Source organism: Pholis gunnellus (assembly GCF_910591455.1).
Source record: "Pholis gunnellus genome assembly, chromosome: 1".
NCBI lineage: Eukaryota > Metazoa > Chordata > Actinopteri > Perciformes > Pholidae > Pholis > Pholis gunnellus.
In genome coordinates this window covers 19,852,859-19,870,445 of record NC_136528.1, presented here as the reverse complement: position 1 = coordinate 19,870,445, position 17,587 = coordinate 19,852,859, and the positions used below count along the sequence as shown (strand labels likewise).

Sequence of the window (17,587 nt, the reverse complement as noted above, 5' to 3'; positions counted from 1 at the left end):
TTTCAGTTGCCTCCCTGGTTTGTGCCTTTCTGCCCTGAGAGCATGACTTTCACAGGGAGGGGCCTCTTTCTTAAGCAGGGACAGGTGGAGCCCTTCTTATCAACAGGAGTGGCTAATAGGAGGCGTTGGTACTTACTGTTCACTTCACAGTTTGACACCTACATACATGCAAAATCGTATTAATGCTAACAAGTATTGTATTTAATTAAGTAGAAATGTATGGAACTTTTAATTTACTTGAGCTTATCCTACTTTACACATTCAGTCCATTACATTTCAGAGGTGAACTATTATTCGGCTTTCGTTACACTTTTCAGATTAGGATTTTACAAACAAAACAGATGATAATCGTATAACACTAGTGTGTTATAACAGATTAAACTATCCAACACCCTGACTAATTAAAAGTACTGTTCACACATTAATACATCAATAATTATGTTCCAGTTATACAATAGAACTGATACTGCAGGGATCATGCTGCATTATGAGTACTTTTACGTGTGATACTTTGAATAAACTTTGCTGCTGCTACTATTAAGTAAATATTTGAATGCAGGTCTTTTACTCATAATGGAGTATTTGTATAGTGTTGTATTGGTACTTTGAATAAGTCTCCCAGCACTGCCGCTGTGAGAATGAAAAGCTCTTCTTCCAATTAAATAGAGGCAGAAAATAATAACCTTATACTAAAGGTACAGGAGGCGTCATGTAATACAGGAGTTGCTTAAGCCAATACATTATTGATACTGTTGATGGTGGATAGCGATGAAAAGTATGACAACACAACAAACATTGTTGTTACCTTCTGCCTCAAAACTACAACGTCACTCAGTTTTACATGATGAATTTACACTTATCAGCTTATACTCACTCATTCTATCAAATATCTTGAAGGAACAGACAGACAATCATGCTAACAGCCAGATCACATTCCTTGCATGAATGGACTTCAGTCACTCCCTTCTAATAGAAACTAGAGACTCACTGGAGTCACAGAGGAATGGAGAGTCAAGTTTAAAGGCTGAAGTTGCCAAGCAAGTGCTTGTTCTACATTATTTTTCAACAAAGATCAGCTGTTAGCTGATGTCAAAATATATGTCAATAAATATAAAAAGAAAATTTTCCAGCACAATATAAGAGGTATTTCTACAGGTCTGCCAGGTTAATCAGTAACCAGACATCAAACAAATGGTATTTCTTTACTTATGAAACCAGTGAGCCAGGCCTCTGGCCAAGTCCAATGGCATGAGGAACTCCTCTCCCATAAACATGTCGTATTTACTTCCAGTTGGGATTGTGCTCTCACTGTTTTGTGATCGGATCTTGATTCAGTATCGGACTAATTCCACGGGGCCGGTCTTACAACAAGACCAGATTCATGTGGAGAACACATGACTGAAACAGAACAATTGTATGTCAGTTTAAATCATGCCAAGAAGCAGAAAAGCAAAATGAAAACCACAGAAGAGGTAGGGAGTAAAAATGTATGGTAATTGTACTTTAATTGAGTACTTTCATTTCATGTTACTTTTTACTTTCACTCAACTTCAATTCAGAAGGGAAATTTGTACTTTTTACTGCACTAAATTGAATTACTGGCTTTAGTTAGCTACTTTTCACATTTAGATTCTACATGTAAAACATATGATGAGTTTCTAAAATATGATGCTGTGTTATAGATTAAACTGACCATCAGATTAGTTGATTGATCATGGTTTCCAACTTCTTAGGTTTGATGATTTGCTGCTTTTCCTTGTTTTAAATCATAGTATACTGAATAATTTGGGGGTTTGGAGTATTTGCTGCAGAAATCAAGCAATTTGAAGGTGTACCTTTGAGCTCTGGGAAGTTATCAAGGGCATTCATGAATATTTTAGTGATGAATCGATTGTTGCGCTACCTCAACCAACTACAACAGTACAATTCAGCAAACACATTAATGCATCAGTTTTATAAACCTTATTATATTATAATAGTTTAACAACACTCACAGGGGACATTTGAGATACTTTAACTTGCAGTACATTTGCGAGTAGTGCTTGTGCTTTTGTGTCTTGTGATATTTTACTTGTAGTGTTATAATAACAATAATATTTTACTATTACTGTGGGGTATAGCTAGTGCTTTCTCAACCACTGAACGATAATAAGTGACAATACGACTAATAAGTGATAATTACGAGTAAGTTGCGTGTGTTGTTTGTTGCTGCATGCAGATCAGGTGTTTGATCTTCTCTCCTGTGTGGGAGCAGTTGCTTGTGTAGGACTAATCTGTTGAAACCAACGACAATCACTGTTGTCTGTTCAGATTTATGTTGACTTGTATTTTTGCTCGACAGAAAAGCACCATTACAACTGCTGACAGACAATGTGCTGTCTGTGATGAAATGGCACAGCTTCACAATGCTGCACTGTTTTCCAGAATGTGTGGAAATCTTAAAAGGCTGCAGTTGTAATAGCTACGTTCTGTTCGCCAGAGAGATAGAATTAGTACAATTTTAAAGGCTGAATATTGTTACTTACTGCTGTACAGACAAATGCGTGCTCTTTAAAGGTTTATATTTAAAAAAATTTTCTAACCTGTCTTAAAACAACAACACTAACATCCATGCTGGCTGCGAAGACATTCCTTCTAAAAACAATTCATCATGTTAAGTGATGAGGGACATACTCCACAGTCCTCATTCTGTGTGAAAATGTCTTCTCAAGTTCAGCTGAAGCTAATATGAAACTTTAGCAAGTGGGGATGCTCCAAAGTTAGTCTTTCCCTCTTTGTCTTTCCACAAACAGACTTTCCTTGTTGAGGGAAAGTAACACTGAGGAAATGTGGGACCAAAAACAGGCACAAAATTAGATCTGTGGATTGTGTTGCCTGAAAGTATTAAAATAGACTTGAACCAAGCATTGAAAAAACCTCCTTGTGTCTTCAATGGAAAGGAAATGACAACAGCTTTAGATAAATCACTTGTTCAGTGATATAAGTGACCAAAAGGGGAGGAGCCCATTGGACCGGCTGGTTGCTGATTGTACAGTAGTAGTTACCATAAAGGATAAATGATCCTCTTCTGTTATCTCTTTTATAGCTCAGGCCTTTGATGATTGATACTGTGACAATGTTGTGTGGAACCTTGCGATCATCTCTTTTTTTTTTAATCAAAATCTATATGTCAATTTGTCAAAAATAATTCCTTCACATAATTGATTTAATTCTGAACAAGATCTTCCTTTGTTACTTTTTAAGAAATGGACTCAGCCATGTAAAACACAAAGCGTGGAGATGCATCAGAGTGACTCAAAACACACGAGGCCTGAAAGCAGGTTTGTCCTGCTGTACTCAAGTATTCACTGCTTGAGGTGCCGAGCGGATGTTTACCTTGGTGTCATTGTACAGAGCCTGAGCAGCATTACTTGTATTACTCGACCCAAAAACTCAAGACAACTTTGTGGGTGTCGATCTACAAATAAGATTTGAGAAGATGAGGATATATTCAGGCCGGACCACAGCATGTAAAGTTGCTACAAAAAGGTCTTATACCTCTTATGAGCACTACATTCTGTAAACGTCATAAATATAATAATCACTCACAAAAGTCTTATAGCGAGCTATTCATCGTCAAGATGGAAGTATTTGGGAGTTACATATTATTTGAGTGGGAGACAGACTCCCCCCTTTATGTCCCTCTGGGTCTGCAGAGGTCTGACAGCTCTGTGATAATAACCAGCCTCCACCCCCACTTATAGACCATTTACTGTTTACCATGTCATTATTAATGCTGTATATACCTGTAGAAACATCATTTAACTCAGAGAACCCAAACTATGAAACCTAGTACCGTTGTTACAGCTAGGGGGCAGCACGGCACTGTGACATTTGAACAGAAATGATCACAAGCTGTTTTTAGTATTTCTGTCCACGTACACTTAACCGCCAGAGTTGTCTCTGGATCCCTGTAAGACTTGTTATACTTGTATGTTTCCTATTTAGAACTGTGAAATAGAGAGCTCCATGTGAAAACGAGAAGCTTTTCAAACCCTGTACATTAGAAAACTCCCACAGTTCCCTCTCTCTCAGCTGCTTACCTCTTTCTTCCTCAGCAGTCTCTCTGGTTGAAGTCACTCAAGCGCATAAAGGAATCCCAAGAATGGTCACCTTGTTAAGCATACACAACTTTCCCCTCTTAAGCCGTCCAGTCTGCAGCCCCTATTAGTTTACTGCTTGGCTTGACACAAGAGAGAGAGATAATACTGTCGCACTCGAAAGGTTGATTTGTTTGTTCTACATAGAATAGCAACAAATGAAGGTCATGCCCTGCAGCCAACAATAGCCAGTAGGCCAGTGCCAATAAGAAAGCCCCGTCTGTTCACCTCCTTGTTCTGCTGTAATCAGCTGTAGATTATAAAGAGAGTTTTTCAGACTTGGAAGTCTACGCCTCCAGCTTTATCATTTTAAAACATGACATCAAAGTAGATTAATGGGGCTTTTTTTGTCACATAAAAACACTCTTTAATATCAAGGTATAAAAAGATCTCGACAATGTGACCCACATCAATCACTTTCAACCGCTTGCTCCAACTATTCACCAGGATTTTTTGTTTTGTTTTAACCCAGAGACTGAAGGAGGGCAAAGCTCTGCACTGAAAGGTGATCAGGCCCAAACACAGGATTCATATGCTTCATATGTTCCAGCAGGAAAAACATTGACACACTGAATACAAAATGAAAGATAAAGAGCCGCTATTGACACAGCTGCTTTGACCCCACCGAGATTTTATCGCAGGATGAATGAAGTCAGTGTACAACACTCACTAGACTGATCCAATCGTCTCAGTCAAAACCTACTTTACACCTCTACTCTACTAGATCTCAGAGAAAATTATTGTTCTTTTTATTCCACGACTGCTGTAAGATTTTATTCACGTATTTTAGGAATAAAACACAAAATTATCGGCATAACATAGTTCAAATCAGCTCCACATTGAAGTAACTGCACACATTTTAATAGGTGATGAACATTCAATGTTATCTATTAAAACACTGAAAAAGGCCATTTAGAAGGAGCTCTTATTTACATTTCGCTGACAATATTTTACTTAAAATGCAGGAATTTTACTTGTAATAAACTATTTTCACACGGCGGTGTTGATTTTCTTTTCTCAAGTAGGGGATCTGAAAACTGCAACTAATTATAGACACATATCTTAATTTATTAATATTTGCATAATAATAAATATATTTTTCAATGACGGAAAATAAGGAGATGTAGTATTAAGAAATGTAAAATATGTATTTGGACCTTTTGTGGAAAAAACCATAACAGACACAAATTATCAGTTAAATTATTCTTCATTATGTAGTTTAACGCCTCTTAAAACATGTCTGGAAGGGATGTTTGAATGTTAAAATCAGCTGCCAGGAATTATTTAACAGGGAAAAGCATGTGAGAGTAACTGGAAGTAACTTTATTTTAGTCTCAGCAGGATTTATGAACATACAAATGTGTACAGAGAGGTAGTGGCAGCAGTTTCTCTCAATCCACTCCACAGTTGTAACACTCGGGCGTATTCAGCACGGAGCCAACAGAGAGTGCAAATCATCACAGTGTAGCAAAACATCGAATGTCAGTTTATCTCATCTGAAGAAATTCCCTTATTCACTTCAAGGAAAATTAGAGGTCTGCACATGTACAAGGAATTGCAAGGCTTTATGTGCAGAGTGGCACAATTCAAACACACATGTATGAGTTTAAACAAAAAGTTAGGCCATGTTCAGTATCAACACTGCCCCATTCAGGAGAGAAACCACCAAAGATAGAAGGTAAATCAAAGTGTTTCCAGTATGAAAATGTCTTCAGAGATTAAATGTTTTTGACACGTGTGGCTTGTTCAGTGATGTAACTGCTAGAAGTCCGATTCAGAATCAATAATCACAGAAAAGACTAGAGAAAGTTAATTTAGGTATTGCCACATGATGTTAAATGAAATTAAAGCAATACTGTGATTTGACTAATATTTGGAGTAACGTGTTCGATAAAATTAAAACAAATGCCTGCTGATAATATTTTCATGGATCTATTATTTGTATCAAACCATATAAAACTGTATAAAAACAGATGTGTACAAAGTCCCTCATTTACTGTTCCCCCAAAACCCTCAATGAGCCAGGATATTGTGTATTAAGCCGTGAATAAATAAGAAAATCATCCTGGCACTCATCACTTCATATACTTGGATTTGATCTTAATTCATAAAAAAAAAAAAAAAGGTAAATATATTTAATTTAATTGAATGATATAAAAATGAATATCCATATACTGTAGGTAAATTTAACATATTTGATAGGCATAAAAACTGAGGGTTAATAACCTCATATTGTTCACAAAGGCAGTACTGGTTGCGTTGCTTTACAGTGCATCAAAGAGTGCATTACAAAGGAAAATCCACTCAGAATAAAACTGGCAAATTTACATAAGACTTCATTTGGGAATGTAAAAATACCAAATTAAACAGTATATACATTTAAAATCTACGGGACAATCTAAAACATCAAACTTTTACGATTTCATACATTAATCTCAAAGCTGCTCAAATAATACTGAGGGGATTTATGGACATTGAGATTGTATACATAATGAATCACACAGATGTTTCGGTGTAATATCTACAGCTATTCTTCAAAGAGCACATGGCACGAATCTCCAGCTGTTAAGACCAACAGTGATGCATATAAAGCAGCTTTATCCTCCACCTCAGGGTTTGTTTACAAAGTGAAGGTGGACAAGATGTTGTCCTGACTCGAGGAGCGCTTGTACCCCAGTGATGAGCTGAAGTACGTCTCCCCGTCAGTGCTGATGTCATCGTCGTCGTCGTCATCGTCCAGAGTGTTGAGCAGCGGAGCAGATGTGCCCTTACGCCTGGATGACACAAAACAATAATAATAATTAGGACACTGACAATGTCTGTGTATTATATTTAAACCTTTTCCTATTTTAGTCTGTTACGGTTGACAAATTGCTTTTATGCATTTACCTGATCTCACTTCGCAGAGCTTTGAGTTGGCTCTGGAGCTGCTCGTTGGCCTCCTGTTGCTCATCCAGGTCTCTCTGCAGCTTTTTCTTGCTGTGCTCCAGTCGGTCGATCTCTTCTTCAGCCTCATCCATCTGCCTTTTTAAGGCCTTTAGACGCAGATTCAACTTCAAGAAGAACCAAAACGTACAGGGTTCAACACAGATCAGCAAATATGTTCACTATGTGGATATTAATCTAATTCAAGGTCTGTAGTAAATTGAGTTAAATGAGTTGGTTACGTACTTGATCCTTTTGATCTTGCATTGAGTTGTTTTCTTCTTCACCTTGCATCATCATTTCTTTTACCTTCCTCTCTAGCCTGCGGTTCACCAGCTGCAGGTTGGCACGCTCCCTGAAACATATACGCCATGCATCATCATACTGTACATGTAGTGCAGCAAATCATTCACCTAGATGTATTAAGAGCTGGTCAGATTCTCCACAAGGTTTGTTTACCCAGAGTTGGACTATTTCTCTCAATAAGAAAATGATTTTAAAGTCGCTGTCACAATTCCGATTGATCTACATCATTGAAATCAATATTCTAGTTGTGTTCCCTCATATAAGCTCCAACATTGTAGCCTGAATCCATCAGTGTCTAAGTTTAACTCTAACTTTTATCTGGAAGACACTACCTGGCTTGCATACCCAACCTAATCCCTCTCTACTTTTCAGTCAACTTTCCCTCTTCCGTCACTTTGACCACAGCACACTTCATCTTTATTCCCCATCGGAGCCTTCATCTCACCTTTCCTCCCCCTCCAGCCTCGCCTCCAAATCCTGTATGCGGTCCTCCAGCTGGGAAACCTGGCCCTCTTTGTTGGACTTGTGGGAGCCCTCTAAATTAACCACTTTGCCCTTCAGGTCTTTGGTCTAGAGAGGTTACAAAGAGAAGAGTAGTGAGTGAGTGTGTTTGTACCATATTATCAATGTATCTAAAATATGAATTAGAAATTGATGTGAGAATGGATACAATCAAATGAAAATGATGAAAAGACATGTGAATGAAATGGGTTGGTGCTTTGTTCTGAGTTTGTCGAGCAACACTGTGTGTAGTTGTTTTCCTCCAGACAGGAGAGTGTGTACCTGTCTCTCCAGAGTCATCTTGTCACACTCCAGGTCCTGTCTGCTAGCCCTCTCCTGCAGGAGTTCATTCCTCATCTGCTCCACCTGTCAAGCCGAGTCCAGACACTGTCATCGCTACACTTCCAAACAGTCTGATGACAATTATTATCAGACAATGTCTGTGTCTCAGTCACACCAAAAACTACTGTAGCGCTCAGTGACTCAAAAGGCTTAAACAATAGAAGAGTTAATGCTCAAAGGGCTTTAGTTAATTGGTGATCTGGTTTTCCTTGTTTGGCACCATTCTATCATGTCTACTCAGTGACACAGGGTTGTAGCAAAAAGGAAAATATATAATAAATCAATGACCATCATTTTTTTCTGTGAAGAAAATATAGCTGTGGACTTGGCAACACTTTTGTCTAAACATTAAAGGAATAGTTAACGATTATGGTTAATGTGGTTATTCAATTTCCTGCTGAAAGTTATGATCAATACCACTCTCATGTGCAGAACATATGAAGCTTCCACCTGCAGGCAGTGATCTTAATTGACCAAATCCACCTATCAGCACCTCTGAAGCCCACTGACATGTTATACATTGGGGTTTTACATGGGGGTTATGTGAATATAGTATGATTATGTCACCAGGCCAGCTGTTTCATCCAGTATCCAGTCTTTATGCTATAAGCTAAGCTAAGTTACTGCTGGCCTTATATTTAACAGACAGATAAGAAAGAGGTACGTAAATCTTCTCGTCCAATTCTCAGCAAGAATGTGAATGAGTGTATTCCTTTAATACTAATCTGGTGTCATCATATATCCACTCTCTGAACACAAAATCAACCCGGAGAGACCTTACTGCATGAACATGACTGCTCAGTGACAGCCTGGTTTAAAAGAACGAAGGATGAAAAGAAATCGATACAGCGGTGATGGTTCTTTCTTTGTGAGGGGAGCTTAGAATTGGAGATATTTTATGCCAATTAGTGGGTGACAGTGGGCTGCTCTGATGAACGATGGCCCCTATAACTGGTGCACCCAGCACAGTGCTTGAGGGAGCTGAATCAGCAGACTGGAACATACAGCGAAACTAATCTGCTTTGTGAAAGACGGCAGGAGAGGAGAGGGGAGATTACTCTCATTTAGACAGGAGAAGAGCACCTGGTGCCAGGAGAGACGCAGGTGTTCTTCCTGCTGCCTCTGCTGCAACCTCACCACCCCTCCACCCCATAGCCATGCATCTCCCCCCCCCCCCCCCCCTCCTCCCCACAGACATTAAAGCACACACACCAGCACATACCCGCATGCATGTGTGTGTGTGTGTGTGTGCACTGACAAACACACACCACTAGCACTCAACCATACTCCACTCTGAGTGCACAAAGCTCAAGTGTTGCCTTGACAACCGACCTCAGCCTCATGCTGAACCAACGCCACTTTGTCCCAACTTTTTTTTAAACAGCGAAAGCATTTAACGAGATTTAAAGCACTCTACTCGACCACACTAAGCTACGCTACGCACATTAATTCATCCTTTTGGTCACAACTTTTGAATCTGTGTCAGTTCCAGACTGAGAGGAACCTGTAGCCAAACCTTACAGGCCTGTGTTTGGATGTTTTACATTTAATATTGAGGAGATACAAAGGTCCCATGAAACTTTGACCACAAGACATAAACATTTGCATAAACCAGTAGGGTTGCAAAAAAGCTGTGTTACTGTATTTCAAAAACTCCAGAACCACCATCCTCCCTCTGATTAGTAAGCGCTCTCCCACAATCAATCAACAATCCTAAAAGCACATGTACATTATAGGAATCTCACTTCATAGTGCTTCTGTCAGCAGCTTTATCGGGGAGAATGGATAACTGGAGCATTTACTTGCTAGGGTATAAAAACTGACTTCAAGCACAAGAACTGTATTTGTTCTCAAGATTACTGAGGGGGAGAGCGTAATTTCCAAGTGAACTCCACAACCTGAAAACTTGAGACATTTGGCAGCTCACATATTTTGGCTCGAGCGGCGCATTAAGAGGGGTCTTTTGTGACTGATGCATGAAAATTGGACAGGCGCTCTTAGACCACACTGGCAGGCTGCCAACCTGAATGATTATGCAAGATCATCTTACAAAGCAATAACCAGTCCACTTTATCCAGACCAGAAATAAACTAGGAATTTTGCAGTGTGGATATTATATGTAAAGAAACAGACACCTGAGAGTGAGCACATACACCATCAACCTGCATTTTAATCGTGTAAATTGAATCTTGCGGGATCATTTTTGTTTTTGTGGGGATCATATGTCTTTTTGTTCAGAGATTAGTGTTTTGCGGTCATGATGTTAGAGGTGGAAGACAAAGCAACAGGAGATCTGGATATCATTTACAGGTTGAGATGGAACAGAGACACGTCTGTGAGAACTAAAGTGGACATGGACAGCAGCAGCAGGTCACCGTGACAGGCGAGCACTGATAATGAGAATGGGTTTACCTGCTCTCTTCCTCGGTCTATCCTGTTCATCAACTGGTCTCCACTCTGACGCTCCTCATCCAGGTCCAACTCCAGCTGAGCGATCCTGTCCTGCAGAACGAAGCAGTTACATCCGTACAGTCAGTGAGTGTTACTATCTAATTCAGTTTTCTATTAATAGTCATCAACAACTGAGGTTGATAGGCTTTTATTTGACATCATTATGCACCTCTAAGAGTTTGACGTGTCGAGCTTTTTCGTCTTTAGCTTGGGCCTTCTTGTCGGCCTCCAGCTCCAGATCATGAACCTTTTTCTCCAGAGTCGTCTCCCTGAGCACGGCCTCGTCTCGTTCTCTCTGACACTGCCGCAGGTCCTCCTCCCGGAGTGACAACTAAAACAAAATGAATCAATATACTTCACACATACAAATTACTGAAACTTGCTTATTGCTAACACATTGCATTGCCCTGTACAAATACATCACATCTGTTTACAGAGAATATTTCATTTTGTCCCCGACGGTCAGTGAGTAGTAGGGGTTCAGTGTCTCATTAAAAGGACCCTCAGCATGGTGATAAATACTTCTTGAAAGTCCATCTCCCTGTTAAATATCTCATCTTGCTTCTTATCTTAGGTAGCCTAAGTATTTTAAGTATCACCACTGTAGCTATGACCAACAATTTAGTTGCTGCTTAGGGAAATTATTATATGGTTCCCCTGAGTGACTAATGAAGCCAGTGCAGCTAGTTTCCCCCTGTGTTCATTCAGCAGCTGTGCCCCCCCACAGCTGGAAAATTGCCCCCATTGCTTAATGCTAAGACAATGAAAAATCATCATCTGCCCTTATGTCTAACCCAGAACAAATATTTGGCCATTAGTGCAGAATAGTTCCATATTTCATCATGTAAATACTTAAGTAAGACATAATCTAAGCCATGGAGCTAAGCATGCAAATACTTAATACTTAGTAATAAGTGTAATGGGATAATTGTGCATCCTCACTCAGGTCCTGAATATCAATAATCAAGTTAAGAGATGAATCAATTACTGTGATGACCTGATAGGGACTGAAACCTGGCAACACAACATACTGCTGTTATTATTCAGCCTTCCCTCTTGAAAAGAAAGACGTTTAAAGAAAAAGCATTCATGTGCCCTGCACTTGTAATTTTAGTGATAGTCTGCCAAGTTCACATGGGTGGAGACGGACGAGGTATTTGAGAGCAGCTGGAAAAGTGGACTCACTAGGCCCAGTCCAGAGCAATCTGTGTCTCGGGAGAGGTGGAGGAGGAGGAGGAGGATGTGAATCCTGCCAGCACAGCTTTCACAACAATGATATCACAACACTGACATCCTCCTCTTCCTGTGCACCAGCTGGATGTAGACAGGAAAAAAGGATGCTGACCATGTCCTTACATACACACTTGCTTAAAGCCCATATCAGGAACAATTAGATGAGTAAATCAGTCAAATCTAATGGCAGCGTGTCAAATATAGGCTGAAGGCGATGACAACAGTTTCCAGTAGATAGTTCCTTTCAGAAAAGGAAATGTCAATAATCTTCTTTTTTCGTTGCCATAAAGCCTCATGAGCTTAATAAGAGCGGGGCATAGCCTGCCAAAACCTCTAACAAAAAGGTGCCCAGTGGAGTTTTCATTATAAACAGACATGGCTTTGTTTACAGGGTTAGAGTTACGCTACATTGTGTAACAAACATGCTGAATGCATTTTCTACCTCAGAAAACATTTGCAAACCCCTTTTTTTAATGTTTTGAAATCTGCAGCGTTTGGATCGGCTTGTTTACAGTTTTCTTCTCTTCCATTATTGGCACATTGCTTCCTTTTGGAGCACATTATCTCTAACAACTGTGCAATCAACAGTACTTTACTACATTACTGACTGCACAGTCATGTAACATTACATTACTTTACAGAACCACTAGTGGTCGAAAACTCATTTTTTTGTTTCATCCTTGTCTTTTAACATGACGTCAGGCACTGAAACCAATTTCCTTTGATGTACCGTTGTGTAATACTTCTTTGTGTCTATAGCCCTTTTTCTTCCTAAACAGCATTATATCTATTATACATGTCCTGAAGAATTTCTGCTTTCGCTAAACTATAATGTTGTTTCTGTGTGGGTCTAGTTAGATAAATGTTATAACATAAGCCATCCTCTTTCTAACATAAATTATTCACCTTTATCTGTTCTTATCTTCAACAAAAACATTCTTCACATTCTTAAGTCCTGACAAGGATGAATTGCTTGAATGGAAACACTGCAGAGTGGTCACAGGTTAAGTTTCACCGTTATGGTGTTGTGGCCACAAATCAAAGGATTATAAAGGATTTCTCCACATTTCCCTTTTAATTCTAACTCTGAGTGTAAACATTAATTGAATAAAGAACAGAGATTTTCGACGGCTTTACTCTGCTCAACTGCTTCACTTTAATACTATGTTTTGGGTTTGAGAGGACAGCAGGGAGCAGAAATACCTAAGTGATGACATCAGGACAGGATGATGTGAGTGGGAGGGGTCAAACAAAACGATGGCTCATCATCTGATGTTCTGCATGGGAGGGCTTAGATGAGCTGACTAATGATGGCCTTGATGTGACCACTCTGACCATGAAAGCTGTGTCAGCATTCAATTCTGTGACTCCTCCCTGAGGGCCCATTACGTTAGACTAGGCTGACGTAGCCCACTGTACCTCTTCTTGCAGGGTTTTGGTAGTCAGTAGGCACTTGTCCAACTCCTGTCCTCGCTCCTTCAGAAGCCTCTGCAGATCAGTCAGCTCCCGACGGTTGTTCTCTTTATAAATATCAATCTGTTCCTGGAGCTCCACAGTGGACGACTGGGACGCCACCACAATATCATTCATCTGTAGGCACAGTGAGGTAGAGCACGGTGAGGTAGAGCACGGTGAGGTAGAGCACGGTGAGGTAGAGCACGGTGAGGTAGAGCACGGTGAGGTAGAGCACGGTGAGGTAGAGCACGGTGAGGTAGAGCGCAGGGCGAGAGACAGAAAGAAATGTGAGGAAAAAAGCAATAAGTCCACATATCCGAACCTGAATCCTTTAGAATCCCTTAATTAAAAAAAAAAAAAGTTAAATACTTCAATGGTTCAAGAAAAGAAAATGTTTTTCAGGCATTCTTACCACTTCCCCCTGAAAAAGACCCTGTGAGGTCTAAATCAGATGGCATTTTAAACCAACTTGCATGACTAAATTAAACTTTTAATATACCCATAGCTCTCAAAGAGTGCCCGAAGAACAATTTATTGTCTGTGACCAGTTATATTTTTCATCTTCAAGAGCAAAATAAGGTCCTGTGAACTGACTGCATGTGAAACTCAAGGAGCACTTGGCCTCTGCATTGTTTTAAATAACTCATTATTTAAGAGCTCGTCAACTCAACTCTTTGATAAGAGACTCATTAGACTCAAAGATTAATAAACGCATTTTACCAAAATGGAGCCTGCCATCTGAGACCACCTCCACTAATGCGTCACCTGCTGGGATGGATGTCACTGTACTATAGACTCGAGTGCACTCACCTCCCTCTGAAGTTTCTCCACTGTGCGGTCCAGCATCGTCCTCTCATCCTCCATGTCGTTCTTCATGTGCTTGAACTGTTCCTTCTGAGTCCTCTCTTCTTGTAACCTCTCCTCCATGTTCTTGTGTTCAGTGCTCACTTTGGAAAAGTTCCTCTGTAGAAGGACACGATTTTAAAGATGTCAAACCGTCCTTGTGAAATTTCTCTACATGCAGTGTAGCACAGTGTCGCTGATCTCACCTGCACATCCTCCAACCGAACGGTCAACGCTCGATTGGCACGCGACATCTCCTCTTCTTGCTCCTTAATTTCATCCAAAGATTCTTCCAATTGCTTTTTCTCTCTCTGTTAAGCAGACATTGTGGCATATAAGACTCTCATAGAGTGTAATATGATGTGTTGGCAGTGTAGAACTAAACCCAGTAATATAACTAAACTAGCAGCGGTTCTGTGACTGACCACTCTTTATGCATCTGGACCCCTTACCTCCAGTCGCCCAGCTCTGTCGCCCTGCTTGCTCTCCTGTAGCTTGGCCTCATCGATGATGCGGTTGAGTTTGGCCACCTCATTTTCCAGCTCCTGTGCACGCCTGCGCAGCCGATCGGCCTCTTGGGTCAGGCGTCCTGCTTGGCCCTCCACTGCACCCTTGGCTGCCTCCACTTCAGCCTTCTCACGGACCACTGCTGCGCTGCTCTGCAGATCACAGCAAGACACAAAGCTTCAGTACAAAGGAAGCAGGAGTCTGTGACACTAAACAACGATGCATGATGGAACATTTGAAAATCTCTCAAACGCCTCATGCAACAAAAGCTATTTGAAGCCCTCAAGGTTCTCACTGAACCTTTGTTGCTGTAACAGAGTAAAAATGTCCTCCTGTAGTTCTCTCACACTACATAATAAAGCACAAATGAAGGCAACTAAATCTGAGCATTCATTAGCCTCTGTTGATTGAGGGCCACACAAAGGAGATCTGCTAGTCTCCTGTGTCACTAGATTCAGAGTTTTTACACCTGACATACTGCTGTGAGATGGCTTTTTAGACAAGTCTTGTGACCAGTGGCGGTGCAGTGGCAGGGACAGAGTTAATGGGGAGTCCTGTGAGCTCTCCCCGTGCCCAAATTTGTGAATAAAGACTTTGTTTTTGGGTTTGACATTTCGGGGTGGAATGCTGTGCAGTAGCGAAAGAGCGGGAGACAGACGGAAACACATTTCTGTGCGACAGGAGACTGAGACAAAGAATGCTGACAACAATCACACAACTCAATCAGTGTGACAGAGAACAGGTTTCAGTTGTGATGACACCCATCCAGTGAACAACAGCGTCTGTAAACAAATGACGTCCAGCACGTGTTTTGGAACGGAGGTGGAATGTTCGGAAAACTGGTTTGCCAATGTCCTGTTGCTCTCAGTACAGTGAGGTACAACACTACGCAAGACTCTTACAAAGTGTATAGTTACTGTTTGATTTTATAACCGAGCTGAAACATTCAATTGAATTAACACTGAAGGTGTTAAAATGTGTCAAAGGGTAAATACAGTTCAATGCTGTCTCTCTGCACAGGCAGGTTACTCTCTCTGACATCCAAGTACGTCACAGCATGTGTACGTGCGCAAAAGCACACACACACACACACACACACCAGCTGGTGAAACACTGATGAAAGCCGGCCCAAAAAAATGCATCAATACAAACAGTAGAACTAAAAACTAGTTTGTATTTCTCGAGCTGTACCTAAATTACATCACAATCAGCAGGTAGAGGAAATCATGAAATATGGGTTCTTTCGTCTGCCATTTATTTATCAGAAAAAAATCACATGCCTCTTTTAAAAAGCACAAATAAACAAGTTATCATAGCAGATTATATATGTCATTCATTTTTAATTGCAGCCGGCAAAAGTGTGTAGTTTTGTGGGTTAAAGCACTCTAGTTAGTCTCACTGGGCAGTTGAAGGAGGTTTTGAAGGCGGTTACTTATTTACAAATGCAGAATTGAGTTTCTGCTGAAATCCAAAGTCTACTGCTCTTCACCCCTTAATTCTCTTTGTGACTAAGTAGAAAGGCACTTGTTGATCAAGTCGTCCTGTCGTCATCATGCGTGAATATAGACACATCCCGTACTAGAGAGTTGACGGGTGCCTCCCTGCTTCAGTGGTAGCGGGCCAGTAAGACCTGTTTCCCCTGTCTCCACAGAGCCGCCCTCATCTCTGCCTGACTGGGTCACTTGTTCAAAGGAGCGAGGAGCCTCGAACAGACACAGTACTGCGAAATACAGAGTTTTTACCTCTCAAGATAAGCCAGACAAATAAGAGGTCATGTTAGAAAACAAACGATACATCTGCAGTTTTCTGGACTGAAGTATCTGCAGTTTGGGCCCAGACGATCTGGTCTCTTGTGTTATGTTGGGCGAAACAAAGCTTTTACTACAGGCCATAGTAACATAGAACAAGGCCATGCTCTATCTCGCAATGGTGATGAAAGTGAAAAATAATTCATGTATCTGCCCTGTGATTCTGATAAATTGAAAGGGTTCTCCCTTGATCTATTCTACACACTTCTAACAAGTTTCATGAAAATCGGGCAAGTAAGTTTCATTTCCCTGACAATCAAACTAAGAAAACGAACCTCTTCAGTGGAGGTAATAAAGCATTGACAGTGTGTGTGTCAGTGCTCCATTTTAACAACATATACAACATGTTCAGCCCTCCTACTACGCTGCCTGTCCCACTTCCCACACTGGGTCATACCAGTTAAACACATGGACAGAGCCACCCAGCCAGAAAGAGGGAGACCCTGCTGCTGCCTACCTCTTTTTCATTACTTTCCATTCTGCAACGCTCATTTATTTGGACTGATTTAAACAGACCTGCATCATGATCTGATGCATATGTCAGAACATGAGCTTGTGGAAAGATCAACTTTCCTTAAATTGTAAGACAACAACATAATTAATCATTAATCATGCCTATTGCCTATTATATTGCCCATTCATATCTTTAAATTAAATTTCTCATTAGGCTTCACTAACTTTTATGCTACTACAAAAAGTAAATCATTTATTAAAAGTGTTAATGTGTTATTAAAGATTACCTAACAACCACTAAAGGTTTAGTGCTAAGACAACAATCACGTTATCAGCTATTAGACAATGATTTGTTTAATTTGTCCATTTAATACAATTCTTTATCACCTCTTTAAAAACAAATCTAACAAAGAGACTAACAACACAAGCTGATTCAGAGTATTAGTACAATATCATAAAAGAATATGAGGTAATATTATACCGCTTGTCTTTTTTCCCTCCTCTACACTAACTCAAAGTTTGACTTGGTCTCTCTTGTGTACTCAAACTGTTTGCATAAAGTTGCACATTAACTAACTTGGTGCAGTCTTTGAAGCGCGCCACAAATGCTGAGGTGAATTATGT

General features: G+C 40.3%; 1 protein-coding gene across 2 annotated transcripts in view; it reads right to left on the bottom strand.

Annotated features, from left to right (window-relative positions):
- Positions 1 to 5,369: 5,369 nt before the first annotated feature.
- The window catches only part of cgnl1 (cingulin-like 1), a 29,279-nt gene continuing 17,061 nt past the window's right edge, over positions 5,370 to 17,587 (bottom strand). For both annotated transcript variants that reach the window (XM_079158784.1, XM_079158785.1), the window contains exons 9-19: positions 14,648 to 14,854; positions 14,402 to 14,506; positions 14,163 to 14,315; positions 13,317 to 13,487; positions 10,834 to 10,995; positions 10,626 to 10,715; positions 8,154 to 8,237; positions 7,816 to 7,940; positions 7,311 to 7,419; positions 7,029 to 7,192; positions 5,370 to 6,913 (exon numbers count right to left, since the gene is read on the bottom strand). In XM_079158784.1, coding sequence (XP_079014910.1) covers positions 6,760 to 6,913; positions 7,029 to 7,192; positions 7,311 to 7,419; positions 7,816 to 7,940; positions 8,154 to 8,237; positions 10,626 to 10,715; positions 10,834 to 10,995; positions 13,317 to 13,487; positions 14,163 to 14,315; positions 14,402 to 14,506; positions 14,648 to 14,854 — 1,524 coding nt within the window. In that variant the 3' untranslated portion in view covers positions 5,370 to 6,759. The remainder of the gene's footprint in view (positions 6,914 to 7,028; positions 7,193 to 7,310; positions 7,420 to 7,815; positions 7,941 to 8,153; positions 8,238 to 10,625; positions 10,716 to 10,833; positions 10,996 to 13,316; positions 13,488 to 14,162; positions 14,316 to 14,401; positions 14,507 to 14,647; positions 14,855 to 17,587) is intronic.